General features: G+C 45.7%; 1 protein-coding gene across 3 annotated transcripts in view; it reads right to left on the bottom strand.

Moving 5' to 3' along the window:
• Positions 1 to 12,400: 12,400 nt before the first annotated feature.
• LOC140106063 (uncharacterized) overlaps positions 12,401 to 20,318 on the bottom strand; it is a 44,230-nt gene continuing 36,312 nt past the window's right edge. For 2 of the 3 annotated variants that reach the window (XM_072130256.1, XM_072130258.1), the window contains exons 2-5: positions 15,837 to 15,926; positions 14,384 to 14,575; positions 14,185 to 14,308; positions 12,401 to 13,691 (exon numbers count right to left, since the gene is read on the bottom strand). In XM_072130256.1, coding sequence (XP_071986357.1) covers positions 12,496 to 13,691; positions 14,185 to 14,308; positions 14,384 to 14,575; positions 15,837 to 15,926 — 1,602 coding nt within the window. In that variant the 3' untranslated portion in view covers positions 12,401 to 12,495. Of the gene's footprint in view, positions 13,692 to 14,184; positions 14,309 to 14,383; positions 14,576 to 15,836; positions 15,927 to 20,131; positions 20,303 to 20,318 lie in introns of all 3 variants that reach the window. The other variant, XM_072130257.1, reaches the window with a different exon arrangement.

The raw sequence follows: 20,318 nt of genomic DNA on the forward strand, positions 1-20,318 counted from the left end.
AGCTAAACTACGATTACACAAAATCGCTTCAAATAGCCTGGCTGTCATGAGAGCCTTTGAATCAGATGACCATGCACCTGGATTCAAAGACATAAACTTGGGACTGGACAGTCCACCCTTGCAAAGAAGTTTAGGCCTGAGGTGGGATCTGTCAACTGACTCCTTCGGCTTTCAAGTAAGTTGTGCAGACAAACCATTCACAAAACGTGGTGTCCTGTCAGTTGTAAACAGCCTATACGATCCACTGGGATTTGTAGCGCCTATTACCATACAAGGTAAATCCTTACTGAGACAACTTTCTGAAACCGTCAAAGATTGGGATGCTCCACTTCCTTCTGATAAAGAGAAAAAATGGGAAGCCTGGAAGAAATCTCTGTGTGCTTTGGATCAGATCCGCATCCCGAGATGCTATGTAAAAATCTCACTCACTGCTAGTGCAAGAAAAGAACTTCATGTGTTCTCGGATGCTTCCACAGAGGCCATAGCAGCTGTCGCCTACCTGAAGGTAACAGAACACAACAGTCAAGTTCATATTGGGCTAGTTTTCGGCAAAGCTAAGCTAGCCCCCAAGCCTGATCACACTATTCCCAGACTTGAACTCTGTGGGGCTGTGTTAGCAGTAGAAATAGCAGACTTCATACAACAAGAACTGGGTACTGACCTAGACGAAGTCCAATACTACACTGACAGTAAGGTCGTCTTAGGTTACATCTACAATCAGACCAAGCGATTTTATGTGTATGTCAGTAACCGCATACAGAGGATCAGGAGGTCCTCCAAGCCAGGACAATGGCACTATGTACCATCTGAGCTTAATCCAGCAGATCATGCCACTAGGCCTATGTCTATAAGTTCCTTTGCTAACTCTTCTTGGCTCACAGGTCCAGAATTTCTGCTAAAACAGGCGAACAAACATGTTCTAGAGGACTTCAGCATCCAGGATCCAGATAATGATCCAGAAATCCGCACTGAGGTTGGAGCATTAGTCACTGGAACAAAGCCGACCTCCAGCCTCGGTTGTCAACGCTTTGAACGTTTCTCCAGTTGGAGGAGACTCGTAAGAACTATTGCAAGGTTAGTGCATATTGCAAGATGCTATCACCATACATCTGGGGATAAAGATTGTTGTGGTTGGCATATCTGCCATAAACCCTTTTCTGCAGAGGACATTTCTCAAAGTGAATTCCTTATAATACGTCACGTGCAGCAGGAAGAATTCAATACAGAATGGAAGTGCCTGTATAACAAACAGCAGGTTCCAGCAAAAAGCCCTATTGCCAATTTGAATCCATTTTTGGACAGTTTTGGATTGTTAAGGGTTGGTGGTCGACTAAATCAAGCTGGCTTGGGAGTTGCGGAGCAAAATCCTATCATCATTCCCAGCAAACATCATGTTACCATCTTGTTGATCCGACACCATCATGAAAAGACAGAACACCAAGGTAGGCAAATGACAGAGGGCAAGTTACGATCTGCAGGCCTTTGGATTGTAGGCATGAAGAAACGTGTGGCACACTTACTGCATCACTGTGTGCATTGTCGGAAAGCAAGGGGAAAGCAGTTACACCAACAGATGGCTGACTTACCTGCAGTCAGACTAAGTACTGAGCCACCCTTCACTTATGTTGGCCTAGACGTCTTTGGGCCATGGATGGTGTCAGCACGCAGGACTCGTGGTGGCCATGCAAACAGTAAGCGTTGGGCCGTACTATTTACTTGCATGAGCGTGCGTGCCGTTCACATAGAGGTCATAGAATCTATGGATGCTTCGAGTCTGATTAACGCTTTAAGACGCTTCTTTGCCATCAGAGGACCAGCAAAGCAGTTGAGGTCTGACCGTGGAAGCAACTTCATTGGAGCATGTCGAGAACTAAATATTGACACAAAGCCCATCCAAGATCAGTTGGCGGAGAACGGTTGCACTTGGATTTTTAATCCTCCACATAGTTCCCACATGGGAGGCGCCTGGGAAAGGATGATTGGGATCTCACGCAGTATCATAAATTCTATGCTAATGGATGTGAATTCTTCAAGACTCACACATGAGACTCTGATTACTCTTCTTGCTGAAGTTTCCGCCATCATCAATTCAAGACCTCTTGTGCCAGTATCAATGGATCCTGAAACGCCAGTCATACTGACTCCAGCTACTCTTCTCACCCAGAAGACCGGGAATCCACTAACGCCAAGTAGAGAGTATACACATGCAAACATCTACCAAAAACAGTGGAAATGTGTACAATACTTAGCAGATTACTTCTGGAATAGATGGCGAAAGGAGTATCTTGTAATTCTTCAAGGAAGAAGAAAATGGCAACATCCGAAACCAAATCTCAAAGAAGGAGACCTTGTGTTGATGAAGGAACAACAAACAGAAAGGATTGACTGGCCTATGGGACTAGTCACAAAAGTTCTTCCCAGCAAAGATGGAAAGATTCGGAAAGTGGAGTTGAAGATCTCCAGGAAAGGCGAGTCTAAAACATTTGCAAGACCAATCAAGGAGCTCATTCTGATACTACCCATTGAGGATGTTCCTGCAGGATGAACAGGACTGAACTTTATTCATGGATCTTGTTCGTGACTTGAGAAACAGGACGATCTTAGTGTTTTATATTGTATTCTAACATTTTGTTACAGGTTTTGGACTATATCTTATAGACATTAGTTCATAGTGAAATCCCCAATGGGAATTTCAGACGGGGAGTGTGCTGTTCCCCTTAGTTATATATGTTGTTATTCTACTGTTTACATTACTGTATTTTGTTCTACCTCCATTATATGTGATATATTGGGGCTATGCTGCCATCTGCTGGTCAGGATGCACATGCGCTCCCTCTGCTTGTTTTTATAAGTTTTTTCTATGTGGGAGTGGTTTTGGAGCCTGTTCCTTGTTATTTCCTGCGGCAGCCATCTTCGGTTGCCTGTAACTGGGAACACACGTGTTTTGGGCTACAGAAGCATCAAATTCTGACCAGCAGCTTAGATCCCTGTATTACAGAAGCGTATATCATCTTCAAGACTCATCAATTACCAGCATCAACAATCTCAGAGCCACACAACACTGTATCTGTGACTATCGCTGTATCTGAGGTAATAAACCAAGTCTTGCTTCACATCACTGATTACTGCATCTTATCTACTGCATCTGAGCTCTGGTCCTGTCTGCTCCACATTCTGGATACGAAGGTAGGAAAGTTTCCCAGTTACTATCTACTAGTCAGTTACACCTTCAATCGCCTTGTGTGGGGACAGAACAAAGCTCATATTTTTTTCTCCCTGCTATTAACATTGTAAGCATAACAGGAGGTGACCTCTGTACATTGAGGTCAATGGGTCATGAAAGGTAAACGGACGACCTTCCATTCCAAACAACACAGAATAATGACCACTATTTGAAAGGAATGAGGTAAATGTATTTGTTTTACAAACCAAAAAAGGTTCTTTTGGTTTCCCCTTTAAGGGGTCAGTTACTTGTCAATAAGTCTCTTCCATTAGACATGTCTCTGCTGTATAGCACCTGTGTCTTTGCCTCAACCTTTCAGCCTTTGCCTGTTCTCGCTATGCTCCCCGCTGCATATATACACAACTTCCTGTTTCTCATTCCTTTAGTCCATACTAATGTGCATCTTACTCTATTAGACCCCCACACTAACAAACACACAAAGAGAAGAGGGAGAGAGAATAGGATGAGTCATAATCTCCTGCTGCACCTCCTCCCATTCATCAGGGTTCAGAAATGTAAAGAAAACTCCAAGTTTGCAGACAGCACTAAAGTAAGTATCAGGATTGCTGAATCACTTGATAAAAATTCAGGGATTATTATTAAAGGGGTTATCCGAGTTTTAAAAATTACTTAGGGCAGGGTTGGAGTGCGCTAGTTAAACATAATAAACATGTACTTACCTCCTCCCGCACCGCGGTCCCTTCGATCCGTGCCCGTTTGTTTACAGGGGCACAGAAGCCGCGCACACGGAACTTCCCATCCGCGCTGTGGCCGGCTCCTCCCATCCGTCCCTACCTCTCAGCGTTTTAAGCGCCGGGAGATGGTGTCGGATGGGAGCTTCCTGCGCGCCCCGTTATACAAACTGGCGCACCGGGACATTAGCGGCACCGGACGAGGTAAGTACATGTTTACTATGTTTATATAGGCCTCCCCAGCCCGGCCCTTAGTAATTTTTAAGACCCGGATAACCCCTTTAAGGCACATGGCAACTTATGTAAAATAGTGGCCAACCCCTTTTAACTGGAAATGCTCCCTAAATGTACAATTTGGTGCCCAAGTAATCTATTTACAGTTTATAGCATTGATTTTTTTTTTCCTCATTTAAATGCTACAGTCCCAAACGTGAATGAATGTGATGAATGTTTTATGTGATGTATGTGAGCTTTGACCTTATCATAATTTTGGTCACATTATACACCAATACATTACACAAACAGCCACTGATAAGAATGGTCACATTTTAGAGATTGTTTATATATGTTTACCACACTATGTTTAAGGACAATATGAAAATATAATTTGGGGGGGGGGGGGGTAGTTTACATCATTTTATACTGGTGTTCATATCATCCATACTTATACCATACATATTGTAGGATGTGCTTGGACTGGTCATCTATCATATATCTTATACACTCTATGCATGTTTTGCACTTTCTTTAATTGTAAGGTTTTGATTATATATACAGGCCGTCCTCTACTTAAGAACACCCGACTTACAGACGACCCCTAGTTACAAACGGACCTCTGGATGTTGGTAATTTACTGTAATTATGACTGGGGTTACAATAGTAAAGTATACAGTTCAGACTTACATACAAATTCAACTTAAGAACAAACCTGCAGAACCTATCTTGTATGTAACCCGGGGACTGCCTGTAATATAAAGTGATATCTCTATACTGTGCCATTTCTTGATGTTGTTGGGCAATGGAGAAAGAAGAATCTGCTTTTTTGATATTATCTACAATATTTGCACTACAGACAGAGATATCTATAGTCTTGTCCTGCTTTATCCGTCGTAACTTTTTTCAACTTGATCGTGTTCTCCTGGCCTGTACTTGTCGCAGCTCTAGATTTCTTGGTAACATTGGGGCACATTTATTTACCCGGTCCAGCCGCGATCCAGCGGTGCGTTCTCCGACGAGGATTCGGGTCTTCCGGCAATTCACTAAGGTCGTGCGCCCGATGTCCACCAGGTGTCGCTGCTGCGCCGGGGTTTGCCGGAGTTCACCATCCTATTCCTGGTGCATGTGAGTGATTTTTTCCGAATCCGTCGGGTTTTCCGATGGCCAGGCCCCCCGATTTCTGTCGCGTGAAAGCTGGCGCCGAAATCCGATCGCGTGCACCAAAATCCCAGCGGAATTTCAAAACGGAAAAAGTCGGGAAACCTGATATATTCTTATGCACATTGTAACACTGGTCATTTAAAAATTGTACATTGTTGTACAAAATATAACAACCCCACCAAGGTGATCGCTGTGATTGGTCAGTCAAATCTGACTGACCAATCACAGCATATTTTCAGTGAAAAGTAAAATTTTAGGTGTATTGACACTCTCCAGCAGCACCATTTTACTTTGTTGTCACTAAAGAGAGGAGCACATTGTCAGGCTTATGGGGTAGTGAACCGTCTTGACCACCGCGGACGATGACACAAGCTGACACTGTGACCGGAATCTAAGTGGCCCCCAGTTTTCACCAGAGCCTGCCGCAGAGAGGGTTGACTTGCTGCGGCGTGGTACCACCAGGTCGTTCTACAGGCGTGACTTGTCCTCGGTGGCAGCCAAGGTGAGGTACAGAGTCAGAAGGCAAGTTCGTGGTCGTGGACAGGCAGGAGGTCAAGACAGGCGGCACTAGGAAGCCGGAACGGGAGCAGGAGCGTGGAGAGGTGAGTGAGGCTGGGGGGAGCGGCCGCCATGGAAAGGGGCACTGGTGCGCCTGCAACCCCAGATGTGAGTCGTAGGAGCACCCGTGACACACATCACTACTTAGTCACATTTTGTGATGTGATGCGTTTGTATGAGTTTATACCTGTATTCTGTATGTACATGTGTAAGAGTATATAAAAGTGTGTGTATGTTGTATATATTAGTACATACATTTGTGTATATATGAGTGTATAAATATGTGGGATTGTATAAACATGTGTGTGTACAAATTTATATATATTTTTTAAGGGTGCATTCACACATGGCGTCCTGGCACATGCCTCTATAGCGCATGCATATTAATATTATTATGGGTTTTTCAGCTTTAAAAAGCTTACACTTGAAAAAGCTTGCATTTTAATGAATTCCCTCAGGGGAAGGGGTACTCCATTCAGAAGTCTGCTATGGGGTCTAGCAGCCCCTTCACACTTGTCTATATAAGACTTCACAGCTCATATAAGAAGGAATCATGAGGTCTAAGGAACTGCCCAAGGAGCTCAGAGACAGAATTGTGGCAAAGCAGAGACCTGGCCAGAGTTACAAAAGAACTTCTGCACCACTCAAGGTTCCTAAGAGCACAGTGGCCTCCATAATCCTTAAATGGAAGAAGTTTGGGATGACCACAATTCTTACTCAACTTGGCCGTCCAGCCAAAATAAGCAATCATGGGAGAAGAGGTAAAGAAGAACCTCAAGATCACTGTGGCTAAGATGCAGTAGGGAGATGGAAGAAAGATCCACAAAGTAAACTATCACTGCAGCCTCCACCAGTCGGGGCTTTATGGCAAAGTGTGCGGATGGAAGCTTCTCCTCAGTGCAAGATACATGAAAGTCACATATAGGGTGAAAAAAAAAATTTAAGGACTCCCAGACTATGAAAAAAAGTTTCACTGGTATAATGAGACCAAGATTGAACTTTTTGGTGTTAATTCTAAGCGGCATGTGTGGGAAAACCAGGCGTCGCTCATCACCTGCCAAATACAATCCCAGCAGTGACACATGGGGGGCAGCATCATGATATGGGGGCAGGGACAGGAGAACTAGTGGAAATTAAAGGAAAGTTGAATGCGGCCAAGTACAGAGATATCCTGGATGACAACCTCTTCCAGATGATCTGGACCTCGGACTGGGCCGAACCTTCCAACAAGACAATGACCCTAAGCACAAGCTAATACCACAGCAGAGCCTTCGGGATATCTCTGTGACCATTCCTGACCGACCCAACCAGAGCCCGGACCTAAACCCAATGGAGCATCTCTGGAGAGACTGGAAAATGGCCTCCACCAATGTTCACCATCCAACCAGAGGGACCTGGAGAGGATCTGCAAGGAAGAGTCAGAGGATCCCCAAATCCAGGGGTGAGAAACGTGTAGCATCTTCCCAAGAAGACTCCTGGCTGCACCAGCTCCAAAGCTGCTTCTACACATCACTGGGTAAAGGGGATGAATACTTATGACCATGTGATATTTCAGCTTTTCTTGTTTTATAAATTAGCAAAAATATCGACATTTCTCATATCTCATGCATTGTCTCCAGTTACATGAGTTGGGCAAAATATATTTGGCACTAAAATTGAAGATTGGAGAAAAAAATGCTATTTTTGACTCTCCACCATTCACTTTATATTATATTTGAGCCAGCACCTTGGGCACCTGAAAATATGAAGCCAAATCAGCCAGCCATAAACCCAATAGTACCTTAGTAAGCAGCTCCTAGTGCTGAAAATTTGGGTGACAGGTCCTCTTTCAGTATTAAGTAATTACCCACCAACAATCCTCCAAAAGTAGGTTTTGATGATTTTCATGAAAATCTGGGTGACAGGTCATTAATATCTTTGTCATTATATTGATTGATATTTATGTGTGCATTGGGTTACTTCCTATTACTATTTAAAGGAAACCTAACATTTGGAAATGGTCGTTCTGACCCACACATACCTGCACATAACTATCGCGAGACCTCGGCGAGGAGGAGTCTCGCAAGCTGGCTGCGCGCACTATCGCCCGAACTCTCGCAACAGCGCAAGACTTAGGCCAGTGATTTTCAACCTTTTTTGAGCCGCGGCGCACTTTTTATACTTCGAAAATCCTGAGGCACACCACCAACCAAAATAGCACAAAATGACACTAAAACAGTCATAAAAGGCCTCCCTTTACTAATAAAAACCTCTAGCGGCCTCCCTTTACTAATAAAAGCCCCTAGCGGCCTCCCTTTACTAATTAAAAGCCCCTAGCTGCCTCCCTTTACTAATTAAAAGAACCTAGCTGCCTCCCTTTACTAATCAAAAGCCCCTAGCGGCCTCCCTTTACTAATCAAAAGCCCCTAGCGGCCCCCTTTACTAATTAAGAGCCCCTAGCGGCCTCCCTTTACTAATTAAGAGCCCCTAGAGGCCTCCCTTTACTAATCAAAAGCCCCTAGCGGCCTCCCTTTACTAATCAAAAGCCTCTAGCGGCCTCCCTTTACTAATTAAGAGCCCCTAGCGGCCTCCCTTTACTAATCAAAAGACCCTAGCGGCCTCCCTTTACTAATTAAAAGAACCTAGCGGCCTCCCTTTACTAATTAAGAGCCCCTAGAGGCCTCCCTTTACTAATCAAAAGACCCTAGCGGCCTCCCTTTACTAATTAAAAGAACCTAGCGGCCTCCCTTTACTAATTAAGAGCCCCTAGCGGCCTCCCTTTACTAATCAAAAGCCCCTAGCGGCCTCCCTTTACTAATCAAAAGCCCCTAGCGGCCTCCCTTTACTAATCAAAAGCCCCTAGCGGCCTCCCTTTACTAATTAAAAGCCCCTAGCGGCCTCCCTTTACTAATTAAGAGCCCCTAGCGGCCTCCCTTTACTAATTAAGAGCCCCTAGCGGCCTCCCTTTACTAATTAAGAGCCCCTAGCGGCCTCCCTTTACTAATTAAGAGCCCCTAGCGGCCTCCCTTTACTAATTAAGAGCCCCTAGCGGCCTCCCTTTACTAATTAAGAGCCCCTAGCGGCCTCCCTTTACTAATTAAGAGCCCCTAGCGGCCTCCCTTTACTAATTAAGAGCCCCTAGCGGCCTCCCTTTACTAATTAAGAGCCCCTAGCGGCCTCCCTTTACTAATTAAGAGCCCCTAGCGGCCTCCCTTTACTAATTAAGAGCCCCTAGCGGCCTCCCTTTACTAATTAAGAGCCCCTAGCGGCCTCCCTTTACTAATTAAAAGCCCCTAGCGGCCTCCCTTTACTAATTAAAAGCCCCTAGCGGCCTCCCTTTACTAATTAAAAGCCCCTAGCGGCCTCCCTTTACTAATTAAGAGCCCCTAGCGGCCTCCCTTTACTAATTAAGAGCCCCTAGAGGCCTCCCTTTACTAATCAAAAGACCCTAGCGGCCTCCCTTTACTAATTAAAAGAACCTAGCGGCCTCCCTTTACTAATTAAGAGCCCCTAGCGGCCTCCCTTTACTAATTAAGAGCCCCTAGAGGCCTCCCTTTACTAATCAAAAGACCCTAGCGGCCTCCCTTTACTAATTAAAAGAACCTAGCGGCCTCCCTTTACTAATTAAGAGCCCCTAGCGGCCTCCCTTTACTAATTAAGAGCCCCTAGAGGCCTCCCTTTACTAATCAAAAGACCCTAGCGGCCTCCCTTTACTAATTAAGAGCCCCTAGCGGCCTCCCTTTACTAATTAAAAGCCCCTAGCGGCCTCCCTTTACTAATTAAAAGCCCCTAGCGGCCTCCCTTTACTAATTAAGAGCCCCTAGCGGCCTCCCTTTACTAATTAAGAGCCCCTAGCGGCCTCCCTTTACTAATTAAGAGCCCCTAGCGGCCTCCCTTTACTAATTAAGAGCCCCTAGCGGCCTCCCTTTACTAATTAAGAGCCCCTAGAGGCCTCCCTTTACTAATCAAAAGACCCTAGCGGCCTCCCTTTACTAATTAAGAGCCCCTAGCGGCCTCCCTTTACTAATTAAAAGCCCCTAGCGGCCTCCCTTTACTAATTAAAAGCCCCTAGCGGCCTCCCTTTACTAATTAAGAGCCCCTAGCGGCCTCCCTTTACTAATTAAAAGCCCCTAGCGGCCTCCCTTTACTAATTAAGAGCCCCTAGCGGCCTCCCTTTACTAATTAAGAGCCCCTAGAGGCCTCCCTTTACTAATCAAAAGACCCTAGCGGCCTCCCTTTACTAATTAAGAGCCCCTAGCGGCCTCCCTTTACTAATTAAAAGCCCCTAGCGGCCTCCCTTTACTAATTAAAAGCCCCTAGCGGCCTCCCTTTACTAATTAAGAGCCCCTAGCGGCCTCCCTTTACTAATTAAGAGCCCCTAGCGGCCTCCCTTTACTAATTAAGAGCCCCTAGCGGCCTCCCTTTACTAATTAAGAGCCCCTAGAGGCCTCCCTTTACTAATCAAAAGACCCTAGCGGCCTCCCTTTACTAATTAAGAGCCCCTAGCGGCCTCCCTTTACTAATTAAAAGCCCCTAGCGGCCTCCCTTTACTAATTAAAAGCCCCTAGCGGCCTCCCTTTACTAATTAAGAGCCCCTAGCGGCCTCCCTTTACTAATTAAAAGCCCCTAGCGGCCTCCCTTTACTAATTAAAAGCCCCTAGCGGCCTCCCTTTACTAATTAAGAGCCCCTAGCGGCCTCCCTTTACTAATTAAGAGCCCCTAGAGGCCTCCCTTTACTAATCAAAAGACCCTAGCGGCCTCCCTTTACTAATTAAAAGAACCTAGCGGCCTCCCTTTACTAATTAAGAGCCCCTAGCGGCCTCCCTTTACTAATTAAGAGCCCCTAGAGGCCTCCCTTTACTAATCAAAAGACCCTAGCGGCCTCCCTTTACTAATTAAAAGAACCTAGCGGCCTCCCTTTACTAATTAAGAGCCCCTAGCGGCCTCCCTTTACTAATTAAGAGCCCCTAGAGGCCTCCCTTTACTAATCAAAAGACCCTAGCGGCCTCCCTTTACTAATTAAAAGAACCTAGCGGCCTCCCTTTACTAATTAAGAGCCCCTAGCGGCCTCCCTTTACTAATCAAAAGCCCCTAGCGGCCTCCCTTTACTAATCAAAAGCCCCTAGCGGCCTCCCTTTACTAATCAAAAGCCCCTAGCGGCCTCCCTTTACTAATTAAAAGCCCCTAGCGGCCTCCCTTTACTAATTAAGAGCCCCTAGCGGCCTCCCTTTACTAATTAAGAGCCCCTAGCGGCCTCCCTTTACTAATTAAGAGCCCCTAGCGGCCTCCCTTTACTAATTAAGAGCCCCTAGCGGCCTCCCTTTACTAATTAAGAGCCCCTAGCGGCCTCCCTTTACTAATTAAGAGCCCCTAGCGGCCTCCCTTTACTAATTAAGAGCCCCTAGCGGCCTCCCTTTACTAATTAAGAGCCCCTAGCGGCCTCCCTTTACTAATTAAGAGCCCCTAGCGGCCTCCCTTTACTAATTAAGAGCCCCTAGCGGCCTCCCTTTAGTAATTAAAAGGCCCTAGAGACCCCCCTTAACTAATAAAAAGCCCCAGCCTCCCTTTACTAATAAAAAAAAAGACCCTAGCTGCCTACCCTATACAAATAATAACCTTATATACTTACCCTTGATGTCTTCTTCCGCGTAACTTCTCTCCTAATGGCGATCCGCCCACCTTCTGTAGCTCTTGCACCGCGTGGCCCATGTCACGTGACTTACGCGACCTGACGTCAGGTCGCGTCAGTCACGTGACATGGGCCGCGCGGTGCAGGAGCTACGGAAGATGGGCGGATCGCCGACGCGGGCCTTGTTGGTAAGTATGGGGGCCAAAACACGGGGGCGCGGCGGCAGCACTACACAGGGGCTCCCTGCGGCACACAGGTTGAAAATCACTGACTTAGGCGATAGTGCGCGCGGCCGCCCTGTGAGCCGGTGGGTGTGCTTTGCAACCCAGCGATGCGCATGCCCCAATGCTCCAGAGGGCTCGGTGCCGTCATCAGCTCTCGTGAGCGAGGAAGGGAGGGTGGGGGGAGGGTTGTTTAGCACGCTGCATGCCTGCCCTATAATGCTAATGCCCCAGCGCTGTGATGCACACAGAAGCGCCGAGTGTGTGATTAGCTAATATAAGGATCTATTTTTATAACGAAACAGCCGGATTATACGCTTAACCAAAATATGTTCCTCCATCATCTCATCATATGTGACGGTCAGAACGACCATTTCCAAATGGTAGGTTTCAAAGTCTGCAGTGTGTATGCTGAGACTGGTGCTGATGTTTGTGCACCAGACTTCATGAGGACAGGTACCATTTCCTTGGGCCCAGGGCCATCAATCACAGTGTAAGCAGAGAGAGATAAGACTTCAGTCCTGAACTCTCCGCCCCCCTGACTTCATACATGTAAATTTACATCTCACTCATCAAGTTGACTTTCTGGATGATGCCACCACACTGCGCCACAAAAGAAACATGATCTGGAGGGTGTTAAGCTGCTTGACAACATACTAGTAGAGGTTTAGAGGTCATTTTCTGCTGACAGGTTCCCTGTAATTAAATAAAAAGATTCAACTAAGAACAAGAGTCTTTTTATTTCAACCCAAGTTTGCAGAACACAGTGTTGGAAACCTTCAGGACTTAGGATCATCTATCTGTACCCTACGGTCTCTACAATACCATCTCTTTGTGGTGACTTGTCTGATGTCTCAAAAGCTGAGCCCGTCTCTGAAAACGTTTTTCGCACTGCGTACAACCATGAGGTCTCTCCTTTGTGTGAACCATTTTGTGTTTAGCCAAGTCAGAGGAACTTTTAAAACGCTTCTCGCAGTCCATACAGGAATATGGTTTCTCTTCCACGTGAAGCCTGCGGTGTTTGGCGAGGTCGGAGGCGTTGGTAAAACGTTTTCCACAAGCTGGGCAAGAATATGGCTTCTCCCCTGTGTGAGTTCTTTGATGTACGACCAGATGGGAACTAGTGATGAATCTTTTCCCGCACACAAAACAAGAATATGGCTTCTCTCCCGTGTGGATTCTCTGGTGAGCGGCTAAGTTTGAGCTACAGTGAAAGTATTTACCGCATTCGGAACAACAAAAAGGTTTTTCTCCTGTGTGAATTCTCTGATGCTTAACAAGATCCGACGCGTTGGTGAATCTCTTCCCACAGGTGGGGCAGGAATATGGTTTCTCTCCCGTGTGGATTCTCTGGTGGTTGATCAGATTTGAGCTACTGGCGAAACCTTTTCTACAAAAAATGCAAGAATATGGCTTCTCCCCCGTGTGGATTCTTACGTGAATGGTAAGCTTGGCTTTGCATTTGAAAGACTTGCCACATTCGGAACAAGTAAAAGGTTTTGATTTGGACGGAGGGCTGTTGTAATTCTGTGCGCGGTCACTTGTGTTAGCAGATGTACTTTGGAAATGTTTGGATAGGGGGTAAAAGTTTGAGCCCATGAGATCTACTTCAAAGGGCATCCCATTTTCCATAATGAGAGGTGGAATATATTGCATTTGAGAGATATGTGTATACATGGCGGCACAATCCAGATTTTCCTCTACATACGGGACTGAGTTCATAGTAAGAAGAGGAGCAGAAGGATTACGGAGTGAATCAGTTTTGGACCCCATGATGTTATCTTCCTCGCATGAAAAAGATTCTTTCTTGATTTGTGTAGTGCTATATGTTATATGATCAGGGGGCACATCAGAGTCCAGGCTACATTCATCTTGGTACGAGATAGTTTGCTTGTGTATACGAGAATATGACTCTTGTTGTGTGTGACTATTGGGTTCGAGGGTGCCGGGGTCTGCGACATTCCCTTCATCACATGACACAGGTTCTTCCTTGATGATGTTGGCCCATTGTCCTGTAGTGGAAAATGGGAACAAGAAGTTCTTATATAATGATGGAGGGTGGAAGAGCAGATGGAAGGGGAGCAGATTTTGAGAGAAAAGCAAAGAAACACGAATGGGAAGAGTCAAAGCATAATGAATCTCCCCCCCCCCCCCCCCCAATAAGTCTACATACCACTTTCTGCAAGAAATTGCGATTACTCTTGTGACTACACCTACATCGTGGAGGTGGTATAGTCACAAGAGTAATCGCAGGGGGCATGGAGCCGTCATGCAGCCGTCGGTGGAGTGGCCCAGCGTGGGGCGTTCCTGTCCTCCGTCTTACACTCAAAGCCTTCGAACATTCAATTGTTGTATGTTCACATGTCTTTATGCAATTCTATGCCTGACAGATACATCAAGAGGTCTAAATCTTCTGATGTATCCGCAGGGACAGGTGGGCGGGGCTTGCATCATCCTGCGTTGGATCCTGCGAGATAAGTGTTTATGAAGTGTTATTTCCCTCACCTGGTGATGCGAGGTCCTGGTGGTCCTCCATCATGAGGTCCTTGTAGAGGTCCTTGTGCTCTTTTATGTAGTCCCACTCCTCCATGGAGAAATAGATGGAGACATCCTGACACCTGATAAGAACCTGACACCCACAATGACACAGTCATCACCCAGATCCATAGTGATATTATCTATCAGTGCTCGCAGCAGCGCTCACCTCTTCCGTCAGCAGCTCAATGATCTGGTTGGTGACCTCCAGGAGCTTCTGCTTGGTGTTTCTGCCATGGATCAGAGAGCAGGGCACAGGAAACCTGCACAATGTGCTTTGGGCTTTGGTGGGTTTTTCATGAACATCACAGACACTGCTGACTGTCCCAGACTCGTCTGATATCCGTGAAACAATGTATTCCTATAAATGTTTATTAGAGTAACAATGTCTGTGGAGCCTCATTTACATAAACCTCTCGATTATCATGATCTATAGATATTATAATGGCAGATTCAGTTAAATTGCCTGGGACAATGAAGTTATTTTTCTAATCTGGACTCTTGGAAAACCCCTTTAAAGAACATCTACCATCTAAATCCATCATGATAAACAAGGTGCACATACACATAGATCCAGGCACCGTGACCGTGGTAATCTCCTTATATTAAGAAGCCCAAATGCTAATTAGACCAAAGGGCTCCGGACTTGTTTCCAGAGCCCCTCCGTGCTGTAGCTTCACAGGCTGTTACAAGGAGCAGAGCAGGTCTCCCCCTGCTTTTCCTGCGGCTGCTAGATTACACAGGCAGAGGGAGAGAGCAGGGGAAGGGGGAGAGCTCCTCTGCTCATTGTAACAGCCTGTGAATCTACAGTACAGAGGGGTTCTTTTAACACCCCTAGAGCACATGAGGCCCAGTAGCATCATTCTAAAAGTTGGTTTTAGAAGGAAGGAGAACATTGATAACAAATATAAGCAGATTACCACAGTCCCGGTGCCTGGATCTGTGAGTAATGTCCCTGCTTTATGTAAAACGCTACGGAATTTGATGGCGCTATATAAATACAGATTATTATTATATTATTATCTTAATGGATTTTGATGGCCGATTTTCTTTAAAACACCCCAGGTCCTTCGACTTGAAAACACCGCACACAACATGTAACCCAAAACTCATCAGATCCACTGACTGCCAACGTCCAGGTGCTCCCATTCCTGTAAAATAATCTTTAGGGTGCGGTCACACGTTGCAGTTAAAACTGCATCCCAATTAGTTTTGGGGTGGATTTAGGTGGTATTACTTATGTTAACGAGTGAAGGACATCAAATCGACAGGTGAATGAAATTTGTGGAACAGCTTTCTCTTTCAAAATCAAATTCACCCATTCAGTTTATCTCTTTCACCTGTGAAACTGACAAAACTCCACCTAAAACCACCTCAAAACTAATTGCGATGCAGTTTTAACTGCAATGTGTGACCGCACCCTTACGGATGAGAAGATTACCGCTCGCCTCTCTGCTCCTTTTAGCGCTGACACAACCGGCTGCAATGTTTCATCACTTAGAACACCATACGAATTTCTCCGCATCTATGGTTGAGGCCGTTACTTCCCGAATGGCTCCTTACACCACCCGGTACTCGGAGTTGGGTTTGGTATGACGGCAGAGAGCAGCGATGTACATTACCTTTCCACTCAACAAGCAGATGATCTCCAGGGTGAGGTCTAATATCCTTTCAGTTGTCTCCTTTCTGCTATTCTCCATCTTCAGTGGTCCCTGTCATGGAGACAACATAGAATGATGTACATTAAATGGGAACATATTAGGCCTCGTGCACATGAACGTTAAACGGGTTCCTGCTAAAAGTTTTGCCACGCGTCCCCATGTTTTTCTATGGGCTACTGCCCACAGCCGTGGATTTTGTGGCCCTGCAAATTAAGCAACTGCCTGAGCCTCAAATGACAGAGGCCGCCCTATCGTCTTCCGTTGGGAACCTACCGTATATACCCGAGTAGAAGCTGAGTTTTTCAGCACAAAAAACTTTTATACTCACCCCCAGTGTCCCCTTCTCCCTGTATCAGCGTCTTCCTGCCAGTGCGGGCGTCTATGCTCTCTGTCTGTGCACACCCTATGACGTGGCACATAACTACTTGATTACGTCATATTGTGCGCACGCACGGACGCAGAGAACGTAGTTTTGCCTTTGCCTGAACTGGCAGGAGAAGACGAGCCGCAAGGAGAAGAGGACGCCGGGGGGTGAGCGCCGGAGGTAAGTACTAAGTTTATTATTTATAAAGGGCTCTGGTTCTGGATGTTTAGGGGGGGTTCTGCCGCTGGTAAAATTAGGTACCTCGGCTTATACTCGCGTTGGCTTGTACTTGAGTATAAGTTGCTATGTAACTTCCAAGCAGATAAAAACTGCCAAATTCTAAAATGGTAAAATACTGTGAGAGCAAAGGTCACCTATAAACACCTATAAATGTTGTGAAAAGGTACAATAAAATAATTGTTTATATAGCGCACACAGATTACGCAGCGCTGCACAATTTGCCAGATCGGTCCCTGTCCCCAATGGGGCTCACAACGTAATCAACCTATCAGTATGTTTTGGAGTGTGGGAGGAAACCGGAGGACCCGGAGGAAACCCACTGAAACACGGAGAGAACTTCCATCAGGGTCAAATCCCAGGCAAAATTCTTGGCTCTAAGGGTCCTAAATGGGGCCGTCGCTCATGTGAGTACAGTGTAGCATGTGTGGTCTCAGTCCACAAGTAAGAGAACACGTTCTAGGCATCAAGGACAGAAGGTGTTGTCGCCAGGCGGAAAACGACCCCACAACACTTCAGCACATATCATGAAGAAGGATAAGAGGATTCGACTGAGTTGTGATCCACTCCATAGGGGGGTGATTTGCATAAGAATTTGGACCAATAAGAGACTAAATGGACTTATCAGTTGAATACAATGGTTCCCAGAGGATTGAATGAAAATATGAATTTTATCCCTTTCCTTAAAGGGGTTCTCTGGAGGTGGAAAAACATGGCTGCAGTCTTCCAAAAACAGCGCCACACCTGACCATGGTTACTGCCAGTACTGCAGCTCAGCTGTATAGAAATGAATGGAGCTTAGTTGCTATACCACACACTACCCATGGTCAGGTGAGGCGCTGTTTTTGGAAGACTGCAGCCATATTTTTCCACCTCCAGAGAACCCCTTTAAATTAAGTATTTCTCTTCCTGCTATTCCATCTAGTGTTCCTCGTGTGTATCTTGGTTAAACTGTATTGATTTTTACCTGTGTAGTAACATTAGGTTTTGTTTTCCTGATGAGGCTTATTTGCATTTGCTCATTATTGGTCATTTATTTCCGCTGTTTATTAGCGCTCTAGGTTTATAATAATAATATACACTGGAGGTCAAAATTAGACACGATTTCCTAAATGTCAGAGTCATTGGGGCTTATTTACTAAGGGTCACGCAGATCGCACTTTCGTCGGATTTTAGAAATCTTGATTGTCCAATGGCCACGCCCCTGAATCAGGGCAAATCAGAAATATTTGGGAAACCCGACGGAAATGCGTCTGACGGACCCTTAGTAAATGTGCCCCACTGATCAAAATTCGAGAACGCTTTCAGGATGTGTTCACACCTTGAGCTTTTCGGATGCAGCTTTAATAATAACGGGTTAGAACATAGAACTGAGAGACGCTATTCCTGCTCTTTATTAACTCCACTCCTAATGTGGACATCAAAAACTGCATCTGAAAAACCTGAGCATGTGAACACAGCCTCAGATCCCTGCTCAGCAGTTCAGCCCTGGACAGGGTGAGGATCTGTCTCGTCATAGTGTCACAACTTTTAAGAGCATTTGGACTGAAATCCAGGGTGTGAGAGACTAGTGATTTCCTGTGGTCGGTGAAGTCGATGATGACGGATGTGGCAAGTGACCGGAGCAGCGACAGAATAACTCAGCGGCGGGTCAGAATCAGCATTGCAGCCTTTCGGAGGTCCGATGCCAGCACCATGGGCTGCAGCACAGCCTGAGCCAGAGTCCGGGAAGGTTTGCTGCAGAGTCGGGGGTCAGGCAGGATACGCTTCAGAGTCCGCTCGCTAGCATCAGGACCGGCAGGAGGCGGGGCAACGTGCTCTCACGTCATCCAGTCACATGATCCTGGTCCAAGAGGTCATTCACAGCAAAGGCCGATGCACTCCCTACTGATTAGGGACTGACGTAACCTTCACAAAGTGTCACTGTAATCTTTCTCTTTTCTACAGTCGTTGCTGTTCTCTAATTATCATCATGTTATATGCAAATTAAAGGGTTTAGGTTGATACTTTGGTAATTGTGTCAAACACTGTTCTAGTGACCTGGTGACCCCTTACACAAATCCATCAAATGTTCATCAATGGAGGTCACATTATTTCTGTGATCAGACAGTGTCCTCTCATTTAATTCAGGAACTTTCCCTGTACTGTGTAGCTTTATGTATGATGAATATATCTTTGTGTGGTCACTATGTTGCACTGTTTGTTCACTGAGCTGAATTCATGGATTAACCCTTTCACATTGGCGATGCGCATCCGTTGCGTTTGTCTTCGTTTTGCTTCAGTGCCGGCTCCGTAAAAAAAATTTTTTAAAGGGAACCTGTCAGCACATTTGCACATATCCAGCCAATGACAGGTTCCTATAGAGCTCTAATAACTGACTGACCCCCTTCTTTTAGCTAAAAATTGTTTGGCTTACATCCACAGGAATCACCTTTTATCTTATATTCCCTGGCATTGGGGGGGGGGGGGGGTGTCCTGCTCAGCCGGCCCCTCCCATCTACTCCTGCCCATGCCTTATGCCTCCTTACTGGTCACAGTTCATGTCATGCGACATCATCTCAGGTACTTTAGCCTCTGAATAATAGCAAACTGTACCCCATGCATGTATCTGATCACATGAAGTCACAGCAGCCTCTATGGACTTCTACTCCTCTCCAGAGGAGAGACGCCCACTGATTAGCAAGTTGGGTGCTATACCGTGGATAGGGTCTAACTTTGCTTCATGGGAAAGCCCCTTTAATGATAAGTGCTCACACACTATGATCCACACCAGCTTTTAGCTTCATAATCGGCATCTGAAAACTTGATCTGTGAGCTCCTTGTCTTGGGGTCTCCAATTTTAAGTAAAATTTGTCATTGTGACAAACCTCAGTGATCAAATTCACACATTCAATGGCGCCCGGCACAATGGAGAGGTGGTTCTCCTTTCATTGCACAGGACAAATGGATGGATGGCATTCAGTGGGTGAGTGGTTTGCAATTCAATGCTGTGAATCGAGGGGCCCATGGTGGCGGTGGGGTTATGGTATGGGCGGGCAGGTGTATTTTATGGACAAAGAACACTCGTGCAGCTTAATGATGGCATGTTGAATGCACAGATATACTGCGAGGACATCCTGAGGGTCCCCAGGTACAGGCGAAGTCTACATGTGGGGTTTAAAACATAATACAACTGCTAAAAAGAGGAGGAGATTTGACTAATTACATTCCTGTTAACATTTGCGTTTACAAAACGCAATGTTAATGTATTGCATTTTGTAAATAATGTAAACAACAACGTAATTAGTCAAATCTCCTCTTCTCGGCTGTTGTATTGCATTTCAAATTGCAATGTAAATGCCACGTGTGGAGGCAGCCTAAGGGCGCATTCACACATGCTCAAAACACATGCGTTACAACAGCTGAGAAGAGGAGACGTGCCTGATTAAATTGCTGTTAACATTTGTGTTTACAAAACGCGTGCATTAACAGAGCATTAATAGACACATCCATTTTATTAATGCAATGTTAACAGCAACGTAATTAGCCAAATCTCTTCTAAAAATGCATCGGTTAAAGGAAACCCGTCACTAAAGACAGGACCCCGTTACAGCTGCAGTGCACATCTGCCTTTCTGCCTTCTCTAAGCATTTGCATTGCTGTTGTTATACCTTACCTTGCACCCTGCCAGAATCCACTGTGTAGTCCCAGGGGTTGGGCTTTGGTTTGGATGCAATTCAAAAAACAACATGTGATTTGTCTCTGCTGTAGACTTCTCAGCTCTTGGTATGGAGAGGGTTCACATGCTGAGCTTTCTACATACATAGCTGTAATGGGCTTCTGTAACCTGTCATGAAAATGAG

The sequence above is a fragment of the Engystomops pustulosus genome, chromosome 11 (genome assembly GCF_040894005.1).
Source record: "Engystomops pustulosus chromosome 11, aEngPut4.maternal, whole genome shotgun sequence".
In the NCBI taxonomy this organism is placed as follows: Eukaryota; Metazoa; Chordata; class Amphibia; order Anura; family Leptodactylidae; genus Engystomops; species Engystomops pustulosus.